At 39.8% G+C, this 26,186-nt stretch overlaps 1 protein-coding gene and 1 pseudogene across 1 annotated transcript; one reads left to right on the plus strand and one right to left on the minus strand.

Moving 5' to 3' along the window:
- Positions 1 to 3,989: 3,989 nt before the first annotated feature.
- DEFB129 (defensin beta 129) lies at positions 3,990 to 6,978 on the plus strand. Its single transcript, XM_019718690.3, is given in 2 exon segments — positions 3,990 to 4,047; positions 6,476 to 6,978. Coding segments are annotated over 2 exon segments (561 nt in total).
- A 5,600-nt stretch (positions 6,979 to 12,578) lies between these two features.
- Positions 12,579 to 13,851, minus strand: LOC109438681 (ribosomal protein eL22-like 1 pseudogene; annotated as a pseudogene).
- Between the last annotated feature and the right edge of the window lie 12,335 nt (positions 13,852 to 26,186).

A 26,186-nucleotide genomic window follows, 5' to 3' on the forward strand; every position in this document is an offset into this window, starting at 1 on the left:
TTTAGGATAAAGGTGAAATGATATCAGATGGAAAGATAGCTCCTCCCAAAAGAAGGAAGAACATCAGAAATGATCATTTGGGGGTGGGGAGGAGCTGTGTCCCCACCACATACGCTGCTGACTAAACCAGACACCTAGAAGTTTCATTCTCAGCTTTTCTCTTCTCCTGGCCACACTAAACTCTCCACACACATGACCCACTCTCCACTTCCATTTTCTCCTCTCTGGTTCATCCTTCATTACCTCCTGCCTGTTCTTGCAGACCCCTCTTCCCTGGCCTCTTTGCCAGGAATCGTGTACTCCAACCACGAGAGTGCCATTTTTAATATAGTTTTATATATAATCTATTTTATTTTTAAATTGCAAAGTACTATGTAATTTTATATAAAAATTAAGCTAAACTAATCTACAAGTATACAACTAGGGAAGTGAAGACCAAACACACTGCCCATAGCACTTAGGAAAACAAGATCTACAGTCAAGAGGAGACTGGGATTCTTCCTACAAAAAACAAGGTAGACCTGTAAAGCATCCGGTGACTCCTCTAGAGGGCGCTCTAGGACATTCATGAACTCCCTGATGTGGTGGTAGATTATCATAAAACATTATGTTCCTGAGGAAAGCATTATGGCATTCTATTACCTAGTACAAGAGTCTCTGCTGATTTATCCTAACAAGGACTATTATGATGTGCAGTAGCACAGGGATTTGGGTTCACATTAGCTACATTGCAGAAAGTCATTGCCAGAATCTCACCTGTAGAGAGGCCACCACCATATACAGCCTTCCTACCTCGATCCGCATATCTCACTGCAAGGAGACCTTAATCATGATCATTTAACCACACATTAATAATGAACTATCAGAAAGAGAAATTAAAAATAATAAAATATCCAGGAATAAATTTAACCAAAGAGGTGACCTATACATTCATGGCCTATACTGAAAACTACAAGATGCTGATGAGAGAAATTGAAAAAAACACAAATAAATGGAAAGATATTCCATACTAACAGATTGGAAGACTTAGTATTGTTAAAATGTCTATACTACCCAAAGCAATCTACAGATTCAATGCAATCCCTATCAAAATTCCAATGGCATTTTTCACAGAAATAGAAAAAACAATCCTAAAATGTATATGGAACCACAAAAGAAAGGCCCTGAATAGCCAAAGCAATCCTTAGAAAAAACAAAGCTGGAGGCATCATGCCTCCTGATTTCAAACTATATTACAAAGCTATAGCTAATAAAACAGTATGGTATAGACCTAAAAACAGACATAGGTTAATAAAACAGAAGAGAGAGCTCAGAAATAAACCCATGCATAGATGGTCAATTAATTTAAGACAAAATACCCAAGAATACAATGGGAAAGGACAGTCTGTAATAAATAGTGTTGGGAAAACTGAACAGCTACATACAAAAGAATGAAACTGAACCACTATCTTACACTGTACATAAAACTCAAAATGGGCCGGCCTGATGCCTCAGGTGGTTGGAGCTCCATGCTCCCAATGCCAAAGGCTGCCTGTTCGATACCTACATGGGCCAGTGCCAGATGGCTCAGTTGATTGGAGCGTGTCCTCTCAACCACAAGGTTGCCGGTTGGACTCCTCGACTCCAGCAAGGGATGGTGGGCTGCGCCCCTGCAACTAACAATGACAACTGGACTGGGAGCTGAGCTGCGCCCTCCACAACTAAGATTGAAAGGACAACAACTTGACTTGGAAAAGTCCTGGAAGTACACACTGTTCCCCAATAAAGTCCTGTTCCCCTTCCCCAATAAAGAAAAAAAAAAGTAACTCAAAATGGATTACATACTTAAACATAAGACCTGAAACCATGAAAGTCCTAGAAGAAAACAGGCGGTAAGCTCCTTGTCATCAGTATTGACAATGATTTTTTTAGATTTGAAACCAAAAGCAAAGGCAACAAAACTAAATAAATGGGACCACATCAAACTAAAAAAGCTTCTACACAACAAAGGAAACCATGCAGAAAATGAAATGGCAACTTACCAAATGGGAGAAAATATTTGCAAGTCATATATCTGACAAAAGGTTAATATTCAAAATATATAAAGAACCCATACAACTCAATAGCAAAAAGAAAAATCTGCTTTAAAAATGGACAGACGATCTAAATAGACATTTTTTCAAAAGAGACATACAGATGGTGAAGAGGTACATGAAAAGGTGCTCAACACCACTAATCATCAGGGAAATACAAATCAAAAACACAAAATATTACCTCTCACCTGTTAAAATGACTATAAACAAAAAGACAAGAAATAACAAGTGTTGGTGCGAATATGAAGAAAAGGAAACACTTGTGCACTGCTGGTGGAAATGCTATTGATGCAGCTACAATGGAAAACTGTAAGAAGTTTCCTCAAAAAATTGCAAATAAAACTACTATCCAATCCAGAAATTCCACTTATGGGTATTTTTCTGAAGGAAACAAAACCACTATCTCAAAAAGATACATGCACTCCCATGTTCATTGCACCATTATTTACCATAGCCAAAAATCAAAGCAACCTAAGTATCCATTGATGGATGAATGGATAAAGAAAATGTGATATATATAATGGAATATTATTTGGCTATAAAAAGAAAGAAATTACGCCATTTGTGACAATGTAGATGGACCTTAAGAGCATTATGCTCAGTGACGTAAGTCAGACAGAGAAATACAAATACCATATGATCTCACTTATATGTGGAACCTAAAAACAAAACAAAACCTCATAGATACAGAGAACAGATTGGTTGTCAGAGATGGGGGGCAAAATGGATGAAAGTGGTCAAAAGTTACAAACGTCCAGTTATAACATAAGTCCTAAGGATGTAATGTACAGCCGGGTGACTACAGTTAATAATATCATATTGTATATTTGGAAGTTGCTAAGAGAGTAAATCTTAAAAGTCTCATCACCAGGAAAAACAATTATAACCATATGTGGTGATGGGTGTTATCTAGACATTGTGATCATTTCACAATATAAACAAATATTGGATCATTGTTTTGTGCACTTGAAACTAATATAATGTTACATGTCAATTATATCTCAATAAAAAAGAAGTCAAAGTTATGCCAAGAGATGCCTCCCACAGACTCATTCAACAAACATGTACTGAGTTCTCGTGTTGCTCCAGTACCCATGCTGGCCATTGGAGACATCAGTACAAAAAAAGACAGTCTCTGTCTTCCAGGAGTCCATGATTATAGCAATTTCTGCTCCTGATTCTCACACACTGAGTGCCTTAGGCGTAATAGCAGACAGTGAAAACAATGCATTACTCTTGCCCTGCGCAAACTTTAAGGGGAGATGCAAAGGGCCTGCACTTCTTTTGTATCTTTTTTTTTTTTTTTTTAAGATTTTATTGGGGAAGGGGAACAGGACTTTATTGGGGAACAGTGTGTACTTCCAGGACTTTTTTCCAAGTCAAGTTGTTGTCCTTTCAATCTTAGTTGTGGAGGGCGCAGCTCAACTCCAGATCCAATTGTCGTTGTTAGTTGCAGGGGGCGCAGACCACCATCCTTTGCTGGAGTTGAAGAGTCGAACCAGCAACCTTATGGTTGAGAGCCCACGCTCCAACCAACTGAGCCATCTGGCCACCCAGGAGCTGAGCAGCAGCTCATTGACTTCATTCTAATTGTGGACGGCGCAGCTCGCTGGCCCACGTGGGAATCGAACCGGCAGCCCAGGTTCGATTAGAGCTCACGCTCTAACCAAGTGAGCCACCCATCCGTCCCTTTTGGATCTTATATGTCTTATATTTCTCCCCCAGAGTCAAGAGCAGAAAATGTGTTGGACAGAAATGTTTGGGAAAGATTGTTCTCAAACAGGATGAGAGGAAACACAACTGCTGTGAGTTTTGGTTGCACTTCACTGATCATGGCCTCAGGCCATGAAGAGACCAATAAAGGCTGGAGCTCAAGAACGCCAACCAGATCCAAGCCTTCCTCTCTGGCACCCAGCCATGAAGCTCCTTTTTCCTATCTTTGCCAGCCTCATGCTACAGTACCAGGTGAATACAGGTAATGTGGAATCCTGGGTTTAAGAGGGGTCAGTGTGAGGAAGCAGGGACTTGGCTGTCTGTGACAATGGGAACTGAAATCGATGCTGGAAGATGAGTTACCCAAAGAAATGGCTGAATAGTCTACCCATTACATCAGTCATGTGCCATCTCCCACACACCCCCGTAGGCCCTAACCCCAGACTGTGTCTGATGGGGCACACCGGAAGCTAACTACAGCCAAAGCATGTGTAGGATATATTATATCCAACATGTAAAGCTGCCTTCCTACCCTTTAAATAGCGATCACCTGGAACTCAGCCCCAGTCTCCCTCATTTTTGCTCTATTTTTAATTTAAACCGTCTCTTGAAGCAAAGGTTGCTATCCGTTTGTATTTTGGTATAATAAAGAGAAAGTCCTTACTCTTATGCTCAAAATAACCTTTTTTTTTTTTTAGGACCCAGTAAACAGGTCTATGTCCTCCATCTCAGCTTTTTCAGATTTTTACGCATCTCCATCCCTTCTCTCAGCCTTGTTGTCTTGGAAACCCCCAAATTACCCATAAGAGCACCTAGGAGTACATTGTGGCAAAAGGCTAACCCGGAGGACTGGCCATCGTTTCTTGAAGAAAGAAGAAGCATTGAGACTTTTTTCAGAATACAAGAATAATCCAGATATTTGGGGAAATTGGCAATAAGCCAAGGAAGGGAAAGTGAAAGAGTCAAAGATGTTTCTAGTGTTTTTATCTTGGGGCCTAAAGAGAAGGGTAGACATATAAGCAAGTATGACTGGGTCATCGTGAGTAAAGTCACTTAGCCCCCTGGAGCCTCAAATTCCACGTGAGCATTTACAGGGTTAATCAGTGTAGCTGTTTGAAATATAAGAATTTTACTGTTTTGTCTTTGGTGAGAAACAATGTTGAAATGTATATGAACATTAGGTGCTGCATACATCTCTTGTTATTCATGGAAAATCAGTTGAATTGTTAAGATGAGTGAGGGAGAACTTTCTTGATTCAGAAAAAAAAAAGATGAGAAACATTGGGATGGAAAAGTCATCAAGCCTGAGGAAGATGAGGTACTAAACCGAGCCGGCAACTTAGAGCAATAGATAACAATGTGAGAATTATCTTGATGGAGATGAGGTTAAGGTTAAGATAATGAATAAGACCTCTGAGGGACAGAGTGTCCAGAGAGGCTGAAAATGATAGAACATCATGCCCCAGGGACCACAGGTCAAGCAATGATCGAGGAGGGTGAGGTCATGGAAAACTGGGTTTGGAGTAGAATTACCATATGACCCAGCAATCCTCTCCTGGGTATCTACCAAAAAAAATCTGAAAACATTTATCCATAAAGACAAGTGTGCTCCAATGTTCATTGCAGCTTTGTTTACTTGGCCAAGACATGGAAACAACCAAAATGTCCTTCGATAGATGAATGGATAAAGAAGTTGTGATGTATATATACACAATGGAATACTATTCGGCGGTAAGAAAAGATGATATAGGAACATTTGTGACAACACGGATGGATCTTGAGATTATAATTAACTAAGCAAAATAAGTCAGACAGAAAAAGTAGACAACCATATGATTTCACTGATATGTGGTATATAAACCAAAAACAACAAAAGAACAAGACAAGCAAATGAGAAACAAAAACTCATAGACACAGACAATAGTTTAGTGGTTATCAGAGGGTAGGGAGGGGGGTGTTAGATGAGGGTAAAGGGGATCAAATATATGGTGATGGAAGAACTGACTCTGGGTGGTGAACACACAATGTGATTTATAGAGGATGTAATACAGAATTGTATACCTGAAATTTATGTAACTTTACTAACAATTGTCACCCCAATAAACTTTCATTTAAGAGAGAGAAAGAAAGAAAGAAGGAAGGAAGGAAGGAAGGAAGGAAGGAAGGAAGGAAGGAAGGAAGGAAGGAAGGAAGGAAGGAAGAGAAAATGAGATAGCAAATAAAATAAAATAAAATAAAAAACTGGGTTTGGCAAGAAGCTAGTACTCCTGAAATTCCTACTGATTCCCTTTTGAAATTCTTCCTTGGATTTGTTTTATGGCAGATTTTACTCCTGTTGGTATTTCCTAGGATCATGGGGAGAGATGCCCTACGAGTGTCTAAGATGCTAAGTTGGAGATAGAAAATCCTATCTGAAAGCAAATAATTGGGTTCCCTTTTCTCCTTTCCTCTATGTATCTTAGATTTCTAAAGTGACTCAATGAGGGGAGACTAGGGGATTTATTTTGGATTTCATAGGAGTATAGAGACTCTCTTGGCTTGCCAGCTGACCCCATCAATATCCCTTAACCCTGTACTTAAAATTTAGCGTTAACAAACTCGCTCTTACTCGATTCCTCTCCCTCCAGCAGTTTTAAGATCATATCTACTTATCAACCTTAGCCCAGTGGTTTTCTTTTTTCTTTGTGCAGAATTCACTGGTTTGAGAAGATGTTTAATGGGTTTGGGGAGATGCAAAGACCATTGTGCTGTGGATGAAAAAGAAGTACTGAAATGCAAGAAGAAAAGTTGTTGTGCTGGACAAAAAGCAATTCAATTGATGGACTACTATTTGCAAAATGAAGTAGCCTATATATTTGAAGAGAACTCCCCAGAACTACTGAAAACTACCAAGAATTTTAGGGCTCTGAAACAAACAAAATATCGTATTTTATCTCTTCCCCCCAAAATCAAAAGCCCTCTTGCTAAAATCAACACCATCATCTCAAATGCCAACACTGTGAACTCTGCCACCACCAACCCCATGATCTCAGGAAAGATTACATACCCGGCTACTTCCACTAAGAGTGACTCCAAAAGAAGCAGAGATTCAGCCACTGACTCCTCACCACCAGCACCACCACCATAGACACTGCTGACACCACACATGGAGCTGGAGGAAATAAATGAGCAGGGATATGGGTCTTCCCCTTAAAAAACCAGTTCCTCTCTCTCTTTGCTATCTATTAAATGATGTCATGGGTCATTCAATAAATACTGGTTTAAGCACCTACGTTTATATAATGTTATATAATGTTATTCTCACAGGAGCCTCACAGAAGAGAAAGAGCTGGAGAGGGATGGAATTTTAGTTGACATGCCCAGGAGAAAGCAAGCACCAGGAATGGTGATTACAGCATTGAACTTGGCCCACGGGTGACCCACATTAGGCCTCTGTAATAAGGATTTATGGTTCTCATATGGTGTTCTTTTCTTGGGACAACAAGAAGGAAAATATCAGGAGACGTATTTTCCTTTTTCATAGATTTGGGGGGAAAGGCACTTATGCAAAATAGAATATAGGGGGACCAAGACTACTTTCTCCAGAGAAGAACATAACCTAATTCATGAAGCCATTTAAGATAAGAATATGGGGGAATGAAGGAGCGAGGAGGGGGTAAAGGAGAAGGTGTAGTAAGGAGGTGCTTCCCATAGATACAGAATGCAGACTACAAATGCAGACCACACAGGTAGTTTTGAATTTTCTAGTAGCTACATTTTAAAAAGTAAAAAGAAATAGGTGAAATGAATATTAGTAATACATTTTATTTAGTGTGGTAAATCCAAAACATTATCATTTCAACATGTAATCAATATAAAAATTATTTGAGACATTTTGCATTTTTTTGCACTAAAACTGAACTCTCATGTGTATATTACTGTTAAAAACACACTTCAACTCATACCAGCCACTTTTCAAGTACTAAATAGCCCCATGTAGCTGGTGGCTGCCATCTTGGACAGCCCAGGTTGGAGAGTTCCGAGGGCACCAGTAGCGATAGGACTATTAGGCAAAGGGGACGCTAATCTAGAGAAGACAGCCATATTTCTGAGGGCTGTGAAATAGAATTAAGAATATAGAAATTCAGGTTTGATGCTCCTGTGCTAGCATTCTGGTTCTGGCACTTTTTACCTGTGTGGCCTTGAACATATCACTCATCCATATATGAGCATCTATTTATTTAATCACAAAAAGGAAATGTAAACATTATATTATATCCCAGAATCCACTTCCTTATATCTCAGGTCACACTTCTTTTTACTACCCAAATTATAATGGCACAGACCCCCTATTCTAATTTTTTAGCATATTCCTCTCTGCTACATATCACCTCCATCAATTTAAAGACCATCTTTCCTTAACGTATCAGTTCTCTACTATAGTGTCACCCTACGTAAGGCAGATTTTTCCACAATGCCCTACAGTGACACTAGAGTACAACTTTCAATTATATTCCTGGAAGTCTTTGTACAACAGGTAAGAGAATAACTTCACAAAAAATAACTTCACACAAAGAATAACTTCAACTCCTGCTATGCATGTGTTCCCTGAAGAACCCCAAGTATATTTTATGGGTATTCAGTTCCCTCCCTGTTACAGCTATTTGCCAAATGCCTGAAAGTCCAGCTTACCTTCCCACAGTTAGAGTGCTGTCTTCGTTGTCTCCCCACAGAGAGAAGAGAAAATGTCTTTCTCGTCCAAGTTTAAGGATTTCCTTGGAATCCTCATTTCTGATCATGGAACTCACCCATCTCTTCTCAGGATACATGATCCTGAGGAATATCCTTTTCCTTCAGGGAAATGTCACATCCACTATAACAAACTCGGTAAGTCTCCAATACCTATTCTCCCCTTTCACTCCAGGAATAGACCCCTTCTAATGTCAGCTTGGCCCAAGGCCAGCCAGAGTAAAGGCTGTATTTCCCAGACAGAACTGGCCATACTTCAACGCAAAGAGGCCAAAATTGGCCATCCAATTATGCAATAATATTCTTGGTGAAAACATCTGACTTTCCATTTTAAAGGCAAAAACGGGCCTTTTTCTAAGCCTTGGAAGCCCCACAGTGACTGCAAATTCTCTCTTGGGATTCACTCTAGCACATCCTAGAGCAATCCCCAGACTCTGCCACTCAGGGTCTATGAGGTTAGGATTCACCCTGGCACGTGCCATGCTGCCCCCAAACCCTACCAGTCAGAAGCTGTGTGACTCTTAATTTTTTAACTTCTTAGAACCAATATTAGAACCCAGAGTAATCAAATTAGACACCCACGAACTAACCAGCACTGCTTCTACAGAGCATTTCACAGTGAGTCAAGCATAAATACATACACACATGCATACATACACAAACTGCTACCCCACCCTTAGCTGTGTATGAAGCGGAATCCTTCCTACTTTTGCCAGGTGGCAGGTGAATCCCATACACGATGATGATGTGGCTGCTTCTATGACAGGAAACAGAAGAGGGCAGGGCTGTGAAGGAAAAGTGGGTTTGAGGGAGAATCCTAAATATTAGAAAACCTTCTCTTTACCGTCCACATTACTTATAATGGCCCAATTTCAAGTTCAGAACTACTTTGAAAATATGATTTACGAACATGAGTTGTCACATAAAAATTGTAAAATTTGAGACTTACGAGCATATGTAAATTAAGTTGGCCTGTAAATAACCTAAGATGACAGAGAGAAGGGCACTACATAAAACGATAGATTAAAAGTCGAGAGCTGGCAAAAAAAAAGGAAGAAAAATAAAATTTTAAAAAAGGGGAAAAAAACGTTGGGAGCTAGAGATAATGTCCAGGCAAAATGTTAATTTTAATAAAGTGAAAGCCATCTGTCCAGAGCTAAGGCTCAGAAAGTAGGATGGAGTATGGCGGGTCCTAGAGGACAAGGCAGGTTCCCAGCAGCAGGCACTGCTTGTCTAGGCTCCGGCCTGTGCCCAACTGAGTGGATAAAAATTCGAGCAAGAAACAGCCTCATTGCTGGCTGCACTGCTCTCTACTCATCTATTCCGAAAGCCAGAGACTCTTCTGGCCTGGCCTGCTCTATGGAAGACAGGGTTGTCTACTTCCTTTGATAACACACTAAATGAGCCAAGGGCCATGTTACGGACTGAATTGTGTCCCTCAAAAAAATTCATATATCGAAGCCCTAACCCTCAATATGGCTATATTTGGAGATAGGCCTTTAAAGAGGTAAAGTTAAATGAGGGAATTGAGTGGGTCCTAACCCAATATTACTAGTGTCCTTGTGAAAAAAAGAGATACCAGGGGTGCCCATGCACAGAGGAAAGAGCATGTGAAGACACAAAGAGAAGAAGGTCATTTACAAGCCATGGAGGAGGCCTTAGGAGAAACTAAACCTGCCAACACCTGATCTTAAACTTCCAGCCTCCAGAACTGTGAGAAAATACATTTCTGTAGGACTTCCAATTCCAGCGTAAGAGTAGATCGCAGCAGTTACCACTGCTGCTGGCACAGCTGCAATTGGTTACCTAGGTTACAAAAGATTTTATGTCAAAGATCATTGCTATTGCACATTTACTAGAAGCCTGCACCGTGACACATCATTTACATGGATCATCTTATTTAATCCTTAAGGGACAATTATCTCAATTTTACAGATGTGATGAAACTGAGGCTTGAAGGGGTTGAGTCACCTAAAATCACAAAGCCAGTGAGTGGTAGAGCTAAAGTTCTTATTTAGGCTATCTGACCCGAGTCAATCTGTTTAACCCCTTGCAAGACTTATTCCCTCAGTAGCAGGGAGAGAGATGGACATAGAAGAGAAACCTCCTGTTTCTCCAGGTCTCCCAACCTGTCAGGAACCAGGAAGAGAAACTATTTCCTTGATAAATTTCTCGAAGTCTCTCTCATCCAAGTCTTGTTGGCTCTGAAATACCATTCTGTCATCACACTAAGAGTGACTCCATTCTCACACTAAGCAAATTCAGGAGAAATAAATACACATCAGACATCAGTTTACTCTTTTATAAATCACGGAGACCAAAATATTCAAATCCCAAATAATTAACAAATTCTTTCCTTGTAACCGGACCTATCCAGAAAGTCAAACATAATCAGAAGTTTATTGAGTCAGAATGATGGAAATGAATTAAATTAGTTAAGAGCTTAGCATAACACTGTGGCTCCACTAGAATGTCAGCTCCTGTGGAGGGGGGAGGACAGGGGAGAGGTAGGTACATTTTTTTGTGCCTGCCTGGAACAGAGCCTAGCACAATAGTAGGTGCTCAACAAATATGTGGTGAATTAATGAATGAATGAACATATACTACAATAGGATTGTCTTGCCAAGGAGACTGGGGATACTTAAAATTCTGTGACAATCTCCCCCGGGCCTAAAAAGGTCTGTAGGAATGCCATGTCCCACATTAGCCTTTGGGGCTCTCATCTGTCCGTGCTTCCTCTGCAGACCTCGTCCTTCTGCTTGGTACGTGTTTTCTTCAGCTAGATGAGTACCTGTGGTCTTCGCTCTGTTTTCCCCTCCTGATGCCTCATGAGAATGGATTCCTGATTTGCATCCTCTGGCTGCAGCCTCCCTTTCTAACATTACCGTTATTGACCCAGTCCTGACCTTGACGCCGTTCTTCCTGCCGAAGTGCCAGATGGACATGGGTGTGAATTTGATTTCTGCCACTTACTCACTACAAGACCTCTGCTGAGGAACTTGAATTCCCATTGCCTCCACTTCCTTACCTGCAAAATGGTGAGAATATTTCTTGTCTTGAATAATTGCTGAAAGTACTAAATGATGTAACATATACCTGAAACACTCTGTGGTCCCACAGTTATTCCCAATAGAAATGGTTCTTTTCCTTGAATTTCATAAATCAGGGCATCCCTTTGCTCATCTTACAAGTTTCTGGCCTTTCATTCATTTCACTACTATTTAATGAAGATCTAGTATGTGTCAGGTAAGTGCTAAATTCTTGGGGCTCTGAAGTGAAGAGCTAAGCAGGGTCTTGTTCCCATGGGGATTACATTTTAATGGCAGAGAACAGACATAAAATTAAAAACAAATTAGTATATTATGATGTAAAACACAGCATGACCTTTCATTGGACCCATGTTTTCAGTCTATTGCAGACCTGAGTTTACATGGGCTGTTATAAAATAATGCATGTGACACTATATGGGGTAGTACTCAACATTTCCTTCTATCCCTGGGTCTCCAAATCCTTGTCCATGAATTTGGACATGAATTTCTTTCCTATGGGAAGGAGTTGTTCTTTTTCATCTACTCTCAGTTCCTTGTTTGTTCATTGGTCCTCCAGTGAAGTACAGCTGACCCTCCAGCAATGGCCATGCTGACCATCCCAATTTGCATCAGGAAGAAGCAGCCTGGAGCCCCTTCTCAGATCCACACCACTTTCCTCTTTCCCCCAGGGTCCAGTGTGCTGACTTTATTGCCAATCTGGGCTGATGGTCAAAGTGGAAAAGACACCATTTCTACCCTTCAGGAACCTTCAGTCCAAAGATGTAAGACATTTTGTCTCTTGTGAAGTTTCCAGGGTGCTATAAAGGACCACATCACAGGGGTTCACAGCTGACCTGCTCCAGACTCCAAAAGAAATCAGCACCTCCATCAACCATGGATCCCCTGAACTCTGAAGAAAAATCAATGATGAAGTGAGAGTCTAAATGCGCATGAGCCCAGCCTCTCTGAGCAGTGGTCCATCACGAAACTTCCTCTCCCAATTTTGGCTGCCCCTCTGGACAGGACCCCAGGAAGCTCAAGTAGGAAAACATCTGAGTAAGAAAAAGCAAAGAATGGGAGAGAGGGCATGACCCTAACCATGGTCTAACTATCCATTGAAAGAAGAATTTGTTGCTGCCCAACATCATAAATGTTTCTTTACAGAACAGTTCCATGGGCCTAAACCCAAAACAGTGTCTCTGATGAAGCACCCAGAGGGTGCTTCAGAGGTGTCACTGAGCCCTCCAAAGTTTGCAACCACCCTGGACTACCCTCACAGGTCCAGCCAAACTCCTCTTGACTTTCACACATAACAGCTTTTTCTAGTAAGTAGTAGTTCCCTTCTCTGCAGTGATGAGCCCTCGAAGTAACTCATATTCTGCGAAAGAGAGCAGCTTTGACTTGGTTTAGCTTTATTTTGTTTTAATTTGGGACAAGGGAGAGTAAGTTGATAAGTGATTCTTAAAGGACTTCCTCTAAGCTCTGAAAGGGCTCCCTGGTGGCAGAGCCTTGGGACCACAGATCTGTGGTCCATGTCATTGTCAACTTGAGGTTTCTCAAATTGGAATGATAACCCCCATCAGCCTTTGTCTTTCTAGAAAACTTATACATGTCCATATGGGTGCTTTTAATGATCATAGAAGGATTGAAAAAAATAAATTGAAAGGAAAGGACAAGGCAAGGCATTTTAGGGGAAGAATTACACTAGGAATGATTTTGTTGGAGGAGGGAACAAGTGGATTGTGTGATTTCAGTTTGTTGACTAAGTGATCTTTACCAGATTAAGGGGTTTACATTCTATTCCTAATGTAGGAAGAGTGTCTTTTTTTTTTTTACAGAGTACATTTATTTTATTAACTGATAAATTAAAAGTTCATTTCTAGATGTTTCTTTCTCTTGTATGCTTCATTTGTTTTATTAGTAAGCAAAGCCCTATAATGGATGACTTCAACAAGTCCTCAGACTCAGACCCATCTTCATCTTGACTAATCTGAAAGTAACAAAGTTCATAAGTCTCCTTGTCAGATGCAACTACACGAAGCCTTGTTTTCCTTAAGGTATTTCTTGGTAAAATCGTTCAAATATCTTTTTGAGAACTGTTTCTCAGAAACAACTGTGATTTTATTCTTGCAGCATTCAATGTGTACAACATTCCCTAGATTTCCAGTTTTTCCATTGACTTTAACCTTCTCCCATAGAAACTGTGCAAAATTTCCAGAATCAAAAATACCATCTTCTACTGGATGAGTAAGGTCCAAACCAAACTTCCAGACTGACCTCTCAGGCTTCCTGACTTCCTGCGGCGCCATCTTGAAGGCAGGCTGTGCTATCAGAGAGCTAGGAAGAGTGTCTTCATGACTGTCATTTTATAGTAAGTTTTGAAGTCAGAAAGTGAAAGTCTTCCCATTTTGTTCTTTTTTCAAATTTGTTCTCATTATTTTTTGCCTTGTGATACAAATGATTTAAGATCAGCTTGTCAGTTTCTGACAAAAACATCCTGCTTGAATCTTGATAGGGATTGTGTTGACTCTGTAGTCAACAAAGCATAAGAAGAGATGCTCAAATTCACTGGTAATCAGAGAAAAATAAATAAAACCAACAATCGTCTTGGTAAAATTAGAAAGCTGGATAACGGTACATGTTAGGGAAGATGTAGGAATATAAGAACCCTCAAACAATGTTTGTAGAAGTATGGATAGTTCATCGTTCTTGAGAACAATCTGTTACTACTTAGTCAAATTCATTATACACTTATCTTATGACCCGAGAATTCTACTCTTCAATATACTCCAGATACTCTTACCCGAGGTGAGATATTATTGGTGTGAGCTGAGATATTATTGGTACTGGAAACACCAATCTAAGGCAATCTGAATAGCCCTTCTGGAGTAGTGGACCAGTAAAATTATATGGATGCACATTTTGGAATACCACACATAAGTTAGGAGCAACAGATTCAACATACACATAACTATGGGGGGGATCTTATTTATTATAGTGCTGAGTGAAAAAATAAATCAGAAGCCAACAGACACAATACCATCTATGTAAACATATATGCAGAAAATACACATTTAAAAGAACTTGTAAAAGATAATCACTAAACTCATTAGAACAAAAGGGAGGGGAAATAGAATAGGGGATAGGGTCAAAAAGAAATACATGAGTGAAACAAGAGATGGGGTCCTGCACTGACCAATAATGATTCTGTGTCATGTAATGGAGGAGAGTGATCAATTCAATGGCTGAGATTAAAAAAAAAAAGAAAGAATAGTGGGAGTGAGAGGTGAATACTAAGTGACAGAGTAGCTTGCGCTGTACCCTGGACCAGCCGGAAAGCTTTTGCCTGCTCTTGACCCCAGTAAAATCTTAAAGACACAGGCTAGAGAACACTCTCATATGCCTCAAACATTCCAATTTTAGTATATGTGCTGCCAAAGCGAGCACTCAGATTTCAACTTTTGAGCACAACAGTAACTAACGCATAATCATAATGAAAGTACCTACCGTTTGATGCTAATGGTAAAATCACCTTGGCTCTAGAGATTCTACGCATCTATGACAAGGAACCTCTTATATAGGTTTTCACCCCAAATTCACCCTTTTTCAAATCAAATTCACCCTTTTGCAGATCAAATTTTTCCACAAAAATGTTTCCTTAATCTTTGTAATAAAAATAAATCTGGTGTCGTTATTGTTAAAGTTAAACATTTTATTGCATGTATTTAATAATAAACATAAAATACTTATACTTAACATCAGAAATCTTATTTACTTATAGCTTCATTTATGTACAATGGTTCTCCCCCCGCTGCTCATGGTAATTTCATATACATATTCATAAAATAATTATGACAATCTGTAGGAGTAATAGTTGCAACAGAATGATTAATAACATCTACTAAATGTTCATGTTTTGATGGATCAACCAAAATATTTCTTGTGCAGAACTTAATTTTTGAAAAAACTTCTTCAATGGGGTTCAATATTGGAGAGTATGGTGGTAGAAATAATAAAGTGTGTCTTGTCTGACCAACATGATCACGTACTTCCTGGGTTTTGTGGCAGCTCACATTGGTCCAAAAACAAACCACACTTCCTCCAGATTATCTTTATTCAATTTCTGCAATAATCTCTGAAGAAATTCGCAAAAAAATATTTGAATTAACCATAGAATGTGCCACACCATTCCCTGAATGTTTATTGCTGCAATTAGAGAAACATTTCGTCCTCTAACCGTTGGCATGGTCACATGAGCTGGTGTATTAACTTTCAATCGCACCTTCGTTTTTCAAAAATTAAGTTCTGCACAAGAAATATTTTGGCTGATCCATCAAACCATGAACATTTAGTAGATGTTATTAATCATTCAGTTGCAACTATTACTCCTACATATTGGCATAATTATTTTATGAATATGTATATGAAATTACCACGAGCAGCGGCAGGAGAACCGTTATACTAAAATGAAGCTATAAGTAAATAAGTATTTCTGATGTTAAATATAAGTATTTTATGTTTATTATTAAATACATGCAATAAAATGTTTAATTTTAACAATAACTTAACATTGGCTTTATTTTTATTACAAAGATTAAGAAAACATTTTTGGAAAAATTTGATCTGCAAAAGGATGAATTTGATTTGCAAAAGGGTGAATTTGATGTGCAAAAGGGTGGATTTGATTTGCAAAAGGGTGAATTTGGAGTGCAAAACCTGTAACACTGGATTTCACATATCCAAGGCTTACCACTGATTCATTCTACCTCTCAGAGAATCTGAGAATTGAAAATTGATCCTGGTGAACAAGATCAATAAATAGAAGTTCAATTCAAAGGCAACCCAATGTATTAATAAGTGCTTCCTAACAATACCAAAGGGTATTAAAGAAAGAATAGCAATCTGGAGGAAGATCTGTAGAAAAGCGATATTAATAATGAGCATATTTAAGAGTGATAGAGCATTTTTGAAGTGCCAGGTACAGTACTGAGGACTTAGAATCTATCATCTCGTTTAGTCCTTACAACAACACCATACATATTATATAAGTAATACAACTGAGGTTTAAGTTGACCAGCGCAAGGTCACAGATAAGTACTAGAACCAGGGCTTGAATCCAACTCTGCCAAACATCAGAGTCCCTTAGTTGCCATGCTACCTTGACTCCCAGTGGCAACAGCTTTGGAGCATGTGCCCAGTGCCAGTCATATAATGAGGCATCTGCATGGTTAACCCCATCTCATACTTTTAACAATGGCTTGGAAGAAGCTCTAGAAGACTTTATTACATCTGCTGGTGACCCAGTGTGAGGAGGAGGAGGAGGAGTGACTATGCCTATCCTAAAGGACTTGGACAACTATAATTACCACATTTAAGTGACCTGGTTAGCTCACACCTAGATTATTGTCTTTACTTCTGGCCACCACAACATAAAAGACACTTAGAGGAGATGGAATTAGAGTACAGAATAGGAGCCATGATAATGAAAGTACTTAAAAATTCCCATTAAAACACACACACACACACACTCTTTATAAGTCATAAATTCAGTTCTCATAAATTCTCATTGCTTTCATTTTAAGAGATGGGAAAGAAAGGGTTAACAACAGTCCTATAGTCAATTCTCTTCCTTTACCCGGAATGCTCCTGGAAGGAAAGAAAAGAATAAGTTGAGTCCATCAGATGCCCTTTATAAACATGCTAATGACAGACTTCCCAGTGAACTCACTGATAATACTCCCTTAGCAACAGAGTATCTGGCAGAACACATCTGCTCCATCTAGAATTGCCTCTGATAAACAAACCTAGAATCTATGCATTTACAGGGCACGGCTCCTTGGAAAAAATGTCATGGAATTATCATGCTACGTAATTTTTAGAGAATAAAATGGAGATGTTTCTCACTGACATAGTCCTATTTTTGTAAGTGATATGCTCGCATGCATCACTTAGACATAACCTAGAGATCTCTAACTTTAAACCCAACGCACAGCTCATTCTAATGAGGTAAGAAGGACCTAGAAGGTGGTGTGAACACCCAGACTTGCACATGTTTTACCTGTGTTTCGTAATTACTTGTACTCTTGAAATTATTACTAAAGCTTAGTATGGGAAAGATCTCTGGCTCCTCAATCTGATTTGAATCCAATCAATCTTTTGTGTTAATCAGGAGAGAAACCAAATATTTCTGTGTGCAATATATTCATCTCCAAACTTTCAAAACAGATGTTTTCCCTACATGGAGAGCTTAATTGACTTTTTTTTATTATGCAGTTACATATAGTCATAACATTCAGATGAAACAAAATTATGAATGATAAAATAAAAATCACAAATAATATTTGTGAAAGATAAAGACCCTTAACATTTTGGGTATATATGCTTCCAGGTTATTTTTCTAATATTTTATACATATACATACATATGTAAGACTAGATCATATGCATATTTTCTCATAATTTTTATTTTACATACTTAATACAGATATATACCATGGATGGCTTTTTATGTCGTACATCCTCAATTATCGGCATTGTTTAAAGCTGCATGGAATTCTAATATGTTATAGATCATAAACTGGCAAATTCTCTATTGATAAACATTAAGATTTTCAAATCCTTGATAGGAGTTATGCTAAAAAGGAAACACACTACTTATATCTTGGTGAACTTGGCCATTTATTCTATATGTGTTAATTCTGTATCAAAGGGTAAGCATGGTTTCATTTTGTTTAATTTTGCTTTAGACATTAACTATATATTGACAAACTGCTCTCCAAAATATATTACATCAATTTAAAATCACAGGAACAATACATACTTGTCCCTGTTTTGCTTCACCCTTGCCAACAGTAACTAGAAAGCATATTTTCCAAGACTGGGTGCTAGACTTCTAGGTCTTCTGTGAAAACCCAGTAAATTTATGTAGTAGCCAATTAAACAGTCTGACTAAATCTGTTCCCCTCGATAGCAGAAATTTCTGTTTTATCACTGGCTCACTGCCTAACTTTTGATCTCATTTGAAGTGTAATAAAGATTGGAGCTCCAGGCAAGTGATACAGGTAGCTCTGTCCCATCCAACCCCCTGCACTCTCCCCAGGCACGTCCCCATCCTTCAAGCATGAAGTTCTTGCCTCTGGCTTTTGCTGCTCTCTTGTTCCTGGCTTCAATGACCTTACATAACTTGGAATTCTCCATATTGAGAAGAGAGTAATGGAAGGGAGGTGAGACAGAAACAAAAGTATTAGATACATCTATTTTTTAAAAGGAAGGGGAATTTTTAATTGGACATCTATAGGAGGAGGAGAATTAAAAACAACCATTTAAAGTGTCTGGAAATTTGCCTAAGGTTATACAGCAAACCAAGAAGCATTTACTCAAGAAAATCTACTAAATCTCAGTAAGATTATGGGAGTTTGTGGCATTGGGACCAGAACTTGCTTTCAGTGTTGGAGCTACAACGCAAAGATGGGGAACGTGATTCAGTGGGGACTATTCATGTAACAATCTACAATCTTTCTTCCAGCCCCTAATAAATCATACCTTTCCCACACGTAAAATATATTTATTCCCTCCTAAGACTACCACACTCTCATCAGATTATGACATCAAGCTTAGGTTTGAGACTAGGCTCTCACCATCTAAATTGGGTCCAAATATGTATGAAACTTCTTCAACTTGATTCTTTTCATCCAGAGACCTGTGAACTAAAAAAGTAAGTTATCTGCCCACCCCACCCAAAATATAATGGAGAAACGGGGGTAGATAGCTATAACCGACACTTTGTTCAAAAGGGGCACGGGAAGGGGAACAGAATGGGACATACAAAGCCATCACTGGTCCAAAGCAATCATTATTTTTTAATTTTCTTAAATGTATTGGGGTGACATTTCTTAATAAAAATATATCGATTTCAAGTATACAATTCTATAATACAACATTTGTATATTGCACTGTGTGTTCACCACCCAAAGTCAAGTCTCCTCTGTCACCGTATATTTGACCCCCTTTACCGTCTTCTACCTCCTCCCACCCCCTTTTCTTTCTGGTAACTATCATACTGTTGCCTGTGTCTGCGTTTCGTTTGTTTGTCCTGTTTGTTCATTTGTTGCTTTCAGTTTTATATCCCACATATGAGTGAAATCATATCATTCTTGACTTTTTCCATCTGACTTATTTCACTTAGTATGATATTGTCAAGATCCACTGTCACATGTGGCAGTATTTCATCTTTTCTTATGGCGGAGTATTCCATTGTGTATATGTACCACATCTTCTTTATCTAGTCATCTATTGAAGGACATTTTAGTTATTTCCATGTCTTGGCCACCATGAATAATGCTGCAATGAATATAGGAGTACATATATCTTTACAAATAAGTATTTTCAAATGTTTCGGGTAGAATCCCGGAAAAGGGATGGCTGGATCATATGGTAACTCTATTTTTAGTTTTTTGAGGAACCTCTATACTGTTTTCCATAGTGGCTGCGCCAATTTGCAGTCCCACCAGCAGTGTATGAGGTTCGCTCACTCTCCATGTAGGCACCCCAAGTAAGGCCATGTGAGGACATTGTGAGAAGGCAGCTATTTACCAGCCAGGAAGAGAACTCTATAAACAAAAACCGACCATGCTGGCTGGCCCCTTGATCTCAGACTGCCAGCCTCCAGAACTTTGACAAAATTGATTTCTGTGTTTACAAAAGAGAGAGCTTCTGAGGGGTAAACACATGGAGATTCACAGAGAGTGGCACGCTCTTCCCCTATGCCTTGCCTACGTATGTATCTCTTCCTTCTGGCTGTTCCTGAGTGATATCCTTTTATAATAAACTGGTGAGCTAGTAAGTAAAATGTTCCTCTAAGTTCTGTGAGCCACTCTAGCAAATTAATTGATCCAGAGGAGGGGGTTGTGGGAACCTCTGATGTATAGCCAGTCGGTCAGAAGTACAGGGGACACCCTAGACTTGTGATTGGTGACTGATGGGGGGGGAGAGATTTTTAAATGGTCATTAAGAAATAAGGTGAATGAAGCAAATATTGATAAGAGCAGAACAAAGAGGAAACAGAAAGGGGAGAATCATAGGACTTGTCCCAGCAAGATAGAAATCTTTAGATGAGATAATTGTTTAAAAAAATGAAATAAATAAAATGGACATTGATGGGATTAAAACAAAGGTTTTAATGGAACACTACCAAATGCTGGGTGAGACTCTCTGCTGGTCCCCCAACATTAAAGGAACACAAGTCTGCCCTATTTACCCCAGTTTGGAGAAATTTTAAAAGCCAGAAGGCAGAGATTACAATGAGAGACCTGACCCACAATCCTCTGGGGCAATGGTTAAGCAGATTAATCAAAATAAAGATTGAAGAAGGAGCTGGGGTCCCTTGGCTCCACCCCTCACTAAGGACCCAAAGCCTTTTGCAAAGGAATGGGTAAAATGGTCAAAGAGTAGAGAAGAGAAGTTTCCAGAACTCCTTGATGCAGGAGTTCCACGAACAGTGGTACAAAAACCCATTGGTGAAGGCCTGATTCAGGCTACAAGTAGATCAAAAGAATGTGAAAATGTAAGGGTTTATAGGATGGTGGAAATCGGAATGTTTAAGCAAATACCATATACAGAAGTTGTGTCCACTTTACCTGAATGTTTTACGGCAATGGGTATTACGTCTAGCTGGAGAACACTTCCCCTACCTACCGTTATAAAACCAGAATCTGTAGATGACGTTCTAATAGAGGCTGTAGTTAAAAACCTAAGAATTCATGGAACTAAGGTAAAAGTTTAAGGACAATCGGTTATGTTTGAACAGGCTTTATGTGAAGTATTTCTGTGGACAATGTATCTGACTGGGGAATGTTTCCCATACCTAACATGGTAAAACAAAAGACATGTAAATCTGCCACTCAAGCAAAGTTAATTGGACATGCTAAAAAAATGGGAATCTGTAAGATTGCCCCAAGCCCACACTGTGTAGAACAGAAGCTGGAGTGCTGGTAGGGACAAATGCTCTGTGCCGTAGTCCTAGACTAGGGATTATGGCAAAAGCCAGTGACTGCCTCCCAGCAAAGCAAACTGGGACTTTGGATTAGAAAATTTCCAATAGAGGGGCACTTGCTACCTTGCTACTGGACATTACTAATTGAAGCTCCCCCTGTGACTGAAGGACATAAAGCAATCTTACAATCATTATGTCTGGGATGATGTCAGAGAAACACTCAAATGGCAGTGTTCAGAAGAGTTCCAGAGTTAAGTGGAAATGGTTTATACAGGTTCATGCTGCCTGGGGAATGCAAGGACATACAAGCAGGAAGCCTCTTTTTCCCTAGGAGTGACTCTGGAACTGTGTGAGGAGTTGCTGGATTCTAGCATCACTTGGACAGTGCCTGACAAAGAGCCCTTGACTGACCAAGATTTGCTGCTTGGCTTTTGGGCCACAGTTCCAAGGTGAAAGGATAACATCTGTTTTGGAAGGCCTCCACTCTCATGGGAGAAGATATAAACAATCAGCCCAGTGGACTGAACTGCATGCTGTATTCCTCACAGTGATGGAAACACTGAACAGTGGGGGGCGGGGAACAAACAAACCCTGTGTTTGGGTTTTTACTGACTCACAGGCAGTGGCCAATGGCCACTCCAGGGAAGGGAGAGAGGCTGGTGGAAGGTTGAATCAATCACTAATAGAGGATATTTAATCAATCATGCCTATGTAATAAAGCCTCCATAAAAACCTAAAACAACCGGTTTCAAAGAGTTTCCTCATTGGCGAACACAAAACTTTTTTCCTGTTCTAAAATGAGAGTCAGCCTCAACCTGGTCCAAAATATCTTTCCCTCATTGTATGTGCGGTCCCTACATCCAAGCTTTTAAGATGCTGAGGAGGGGTCTCTCTTTATCATTTTCATCCTTTGACATCAGCCTCCGGTTGTGCTGAGAGGCAAGAATGAGCCTGGGAGGGAGAGACTGAAGAGTCCTGTCCCTGTGCCCAACATAGGGCTGGCAAGCAGGGTAATGAGATATCTTAGAGGGCAAGTTCACACAGGATGGCAAACAAGGTGTTCAGCTTAGACCCTGGGGGTGGACGGAATGAAGAATCAGAGAGAGAAGGAAGTCAGAGAACCAGGCAATGGGTGTGTAGAAAACCAGAGAAGGTAGGGTGCTCAGAAAATGCCAGTGCTGTGAGCCGATGGTAGACACAGAGCTGAGATGAAGCCCCCGGATTTAGCCAGAAGGTTATTGTTGGTGCTGGGCAGTGTCTGAATGAAAAATAGCCTGTTGACGGGTGGCTGGTTGGCTCAGTTGGTTAGAGCACAGTGCTCACAACACCAAGGTCGCTGGTTCAACTCCCACATAGGCCAATGTGAGCTGCACCCTCCACGACTAAATTGAAAAAAAAACAAAACAACGACTTGACTTGGAGCTGATGGGTCCTGGAAAAACACACTGTTCCCCAATATTCCCCAATAAAAAAATAAAAATATATATTCTTAAATATATATATATATATATATATATATATATATATATATATATATATATATATATCCTGTCAGTAGTAACCATTAGTTGCCCTTTAATGCCTTTGCGGAATGATGTGATTTTATTTTTATTTTTTTTGCCCTGGGTTGACTGATATTTATAGCTTTATATTCCCTGAGAACAAATGAAGCAGAAACACCATAAAAGGGGAGGCTTTGGGGTGAGTAAGAATATCCTCAATTCTCCCTTTCAAGTGTTCATGCTCTTCCCTGACAAAGAAGACCTGGTTCCCCAACACCATTTTCCCCCATATATACTGCAGTACCAACCATAGCAAAATTGCAGGACTTCACTAGCTGAAAAGATGCAGATACTGGCAAAGAGAAAGAGCCCCTCAGAGTTTCCAGAGGTTGTCAGTCAAGGGAGATTGTGTCTGCTCTTCGTGGTCCTTTCCAAGTCTCGCTTGCCTGATAGCTCAAGCATAAAGTCTGACGATTAAGTTTGCGAACTCATCCTAAAAAAAGTGCTACCCACCTCATTGCTGAATATCACTACGGTCACTTTCGAAGTACTCCCCTTGGGAAGCTATGCACTGATGCCAGCGCCTAGTCCACCCTTCAAAGCAATCTTGGAACTCTTTTTCTGGAATGGCCATCAGGGCTGTCATCGTATTACCTTTGATGTCCTGAATGTCATCAAAATGTCTTCCTTTCAATATTTCCTTTCTCTTCGGGTAAAGAAAGAAGTCATTGGGGGCCAGATCAGGTGATTAGGGAGGGTGTTCCAATACAGTTATTTGTTTACTGTCTAAAAACTCTCTCACAGACAGTGCCATGTGAGCTGGTGCATTGTCGTGATGCAAGAGCCATGAATTGTTGGTGAAAAGTTCAGGTCATCTATTTTTTTTAATTGCAGAATATTGGGGAACAGTGTGTTTTTCCAGGGCCCATCAGCTCCAAGTCAAGTTGTTGTCCTTCAATCTAGTTGTGGAGGGTGCAGTTCAGCTCCAAGTCCAGTCGCCATTTTCAATCTTAGTCGCAGGGGGCGCAGCCCATCATCCCATGTGGGAATTGAACCGGCAACCTTGTTGTTAAGAGCTCGCGCTCTAACCAACTGAGCCATCCAGCCGCCCCTCATCTACCTTTTACACACAGCTTTTCAGCACTTTCAGATAGTAAACTTGGTTAACTGTTTGTCCAGTTGGTACAAATTCATAACGAATAATCCCTCTGATATCAAAACAGGTTAGCAACATTGTTGCAACAAAGTTCACGAATTTAATTGTCAGACCTCTCAAAATAAAAAGCCAAATGCTCCCATCTGGTCCCAAAGCCTTGTGAGTCCCTATTGATGCTTCTAACCTTGACTTCTCCGGTCTTTTCCTCTCCCTTGCAGCCAGTGGGGCAGGACAAGCTATGGGCTTAAGCCCCCCGGACACTGCAGGCTGCACTGTGGCTCCTTTGAAAGATCCGTGTTCATGTGCAACAGGTATAAACAATGCTATGTCAAGAACTACTTAATGCCAGAACCCATCATGCTACCACCCGTCCCTAAATCTAACAAACCATGCAGAAAAAAACACACAAAAAGCCAAAAAAAAAAAAAAAAAAAAAAAGCAAGAAATGCCTATAATACCAAAACCACTATTGTCTCCAAAGATTCAGAGCGGCATCGCATCTCCGTAAATTGATGGGGCTTCCTTATGACCAAGCTCTTGTCTTCCACATCAGTCTGTCATGCATTTAAAAACTAATTTGGAGTTTGTATCTGTCCTGCAGGATTTAACGCCCTGTGAACTCATCCATGTGCCAGTGTGGGTTCTCCAAGAGCCAGGCCAAGACAGAATTAGACATGAAAAGATTTACTGAGGAGAAACACCTTGCGAGAGGGAGCAGGAGCAGGCAGGGAGAGCCTTCAGACTGCAGTGCTGCTCTGATACTTGTACAAGGAGAGAGGAACAGAAGGAGGACTGGATAGAAGGAGCCTGAGCCTGCAGATCTAAGGAAGTCTCAGCCCTGAGCCTGGGGAGGGGAGGCCCAAAGCCAGAATTGACCCTCAGGAGCCCCAGCCTGAGGGCACGAATGTCCAGGCTCTAGCACCCCACTGGGTTCAGCTACTGGCTGGGAACAGCTCCTGGATAATATGGCCTTGGTGTGAATGCTACTATAGTCCTGGGGTGAATATTATTGAAGGCAGCTGGGGGCTATCTACCAATTACACCCTGGAAGCAGTTCTCTTGAAGGGAGATCTGAGTGGTACACCCTCATGGCTGCCACAGATCATTAGGAGAGAAAGGAGCTGAAAGTGTGTTGGACCAGCCAGGTAGATTGGTGAGGTATTCATTTACTCATCGGTGTAACACAATGGACAAAATACATAGATCCAACATTGGTAATACTCTCTGAAAACAAGGTTGCAAGGACGATGGTGGCTCAAATGTGCCCACCCACAATATAAAATTGCCATAACTCTGTTGGAAAGCCAAGTGGAAATAAGTACAAAGAAACAGAACTTATATTTGTTTAATCCAGTTAACTTCTGGGAATCTATCCATCACAAGTTATTCCAAAGAAGTAAAAAGTTATGGGTCACAAAGGGGTTCAGTGCAATATTATTGAAATGGCACAAAAATGGGAACATTCTAAATGATGGAATATTATATATTAATAACATATATAATTATGGACAAATATAAATGTTTATAGAATCATGGTACATACTAATAACATTATTCAAAATAGTAGTTCTCTTGGTTGCCATTATGGTAAAATTGTCTCTTCAAATGATACAATAAAACGCTCATGAAAATTACGACTTATTTAGTTGGAAAGTAGGATCATGTATAAATTTCCTCTTACAGTTTGATATCCATTAATCTTGTGTAACATTTATGTGACAGGAATCAAATTCAACCTAAGCAGAACAAACCAGAACACTCAGGCCTAAAAAATTCAAAGCAATCCTAGAAACTAGCTAACCATACCAAAAAAAATTAAATGCCAAAAGTTCCCTACCTCAAATCTTAGACCAAAATTAATTCCTGATGGTTTCAAAATGACAGAGTGAAAAATAAAGTATTAAAAGATTATATCGTTTAATATTTAATTTGGGAACAAGGAAGTTCTAAGTAAGTATGGCGATAAAGGTAAACCTCATGTAAGAATAAACTGACT

The sequence above is a fragment of the Rhinolophus sinicus genome, chromosome 13 (genome assembly GCF_057876585.1).
Source record: "Rhinolophus sinicus isolate RSI-liver-muscle chromosome 13, RSI-T2T, whole genome shotgun sequence".
NCBI classification, from domain to species: Eukaryota; Metazoa; Chordata; class Mammalia; order Chiroptera; family Rhinolophidae; genus Rhinolophus; species Rhinolophus sinicus.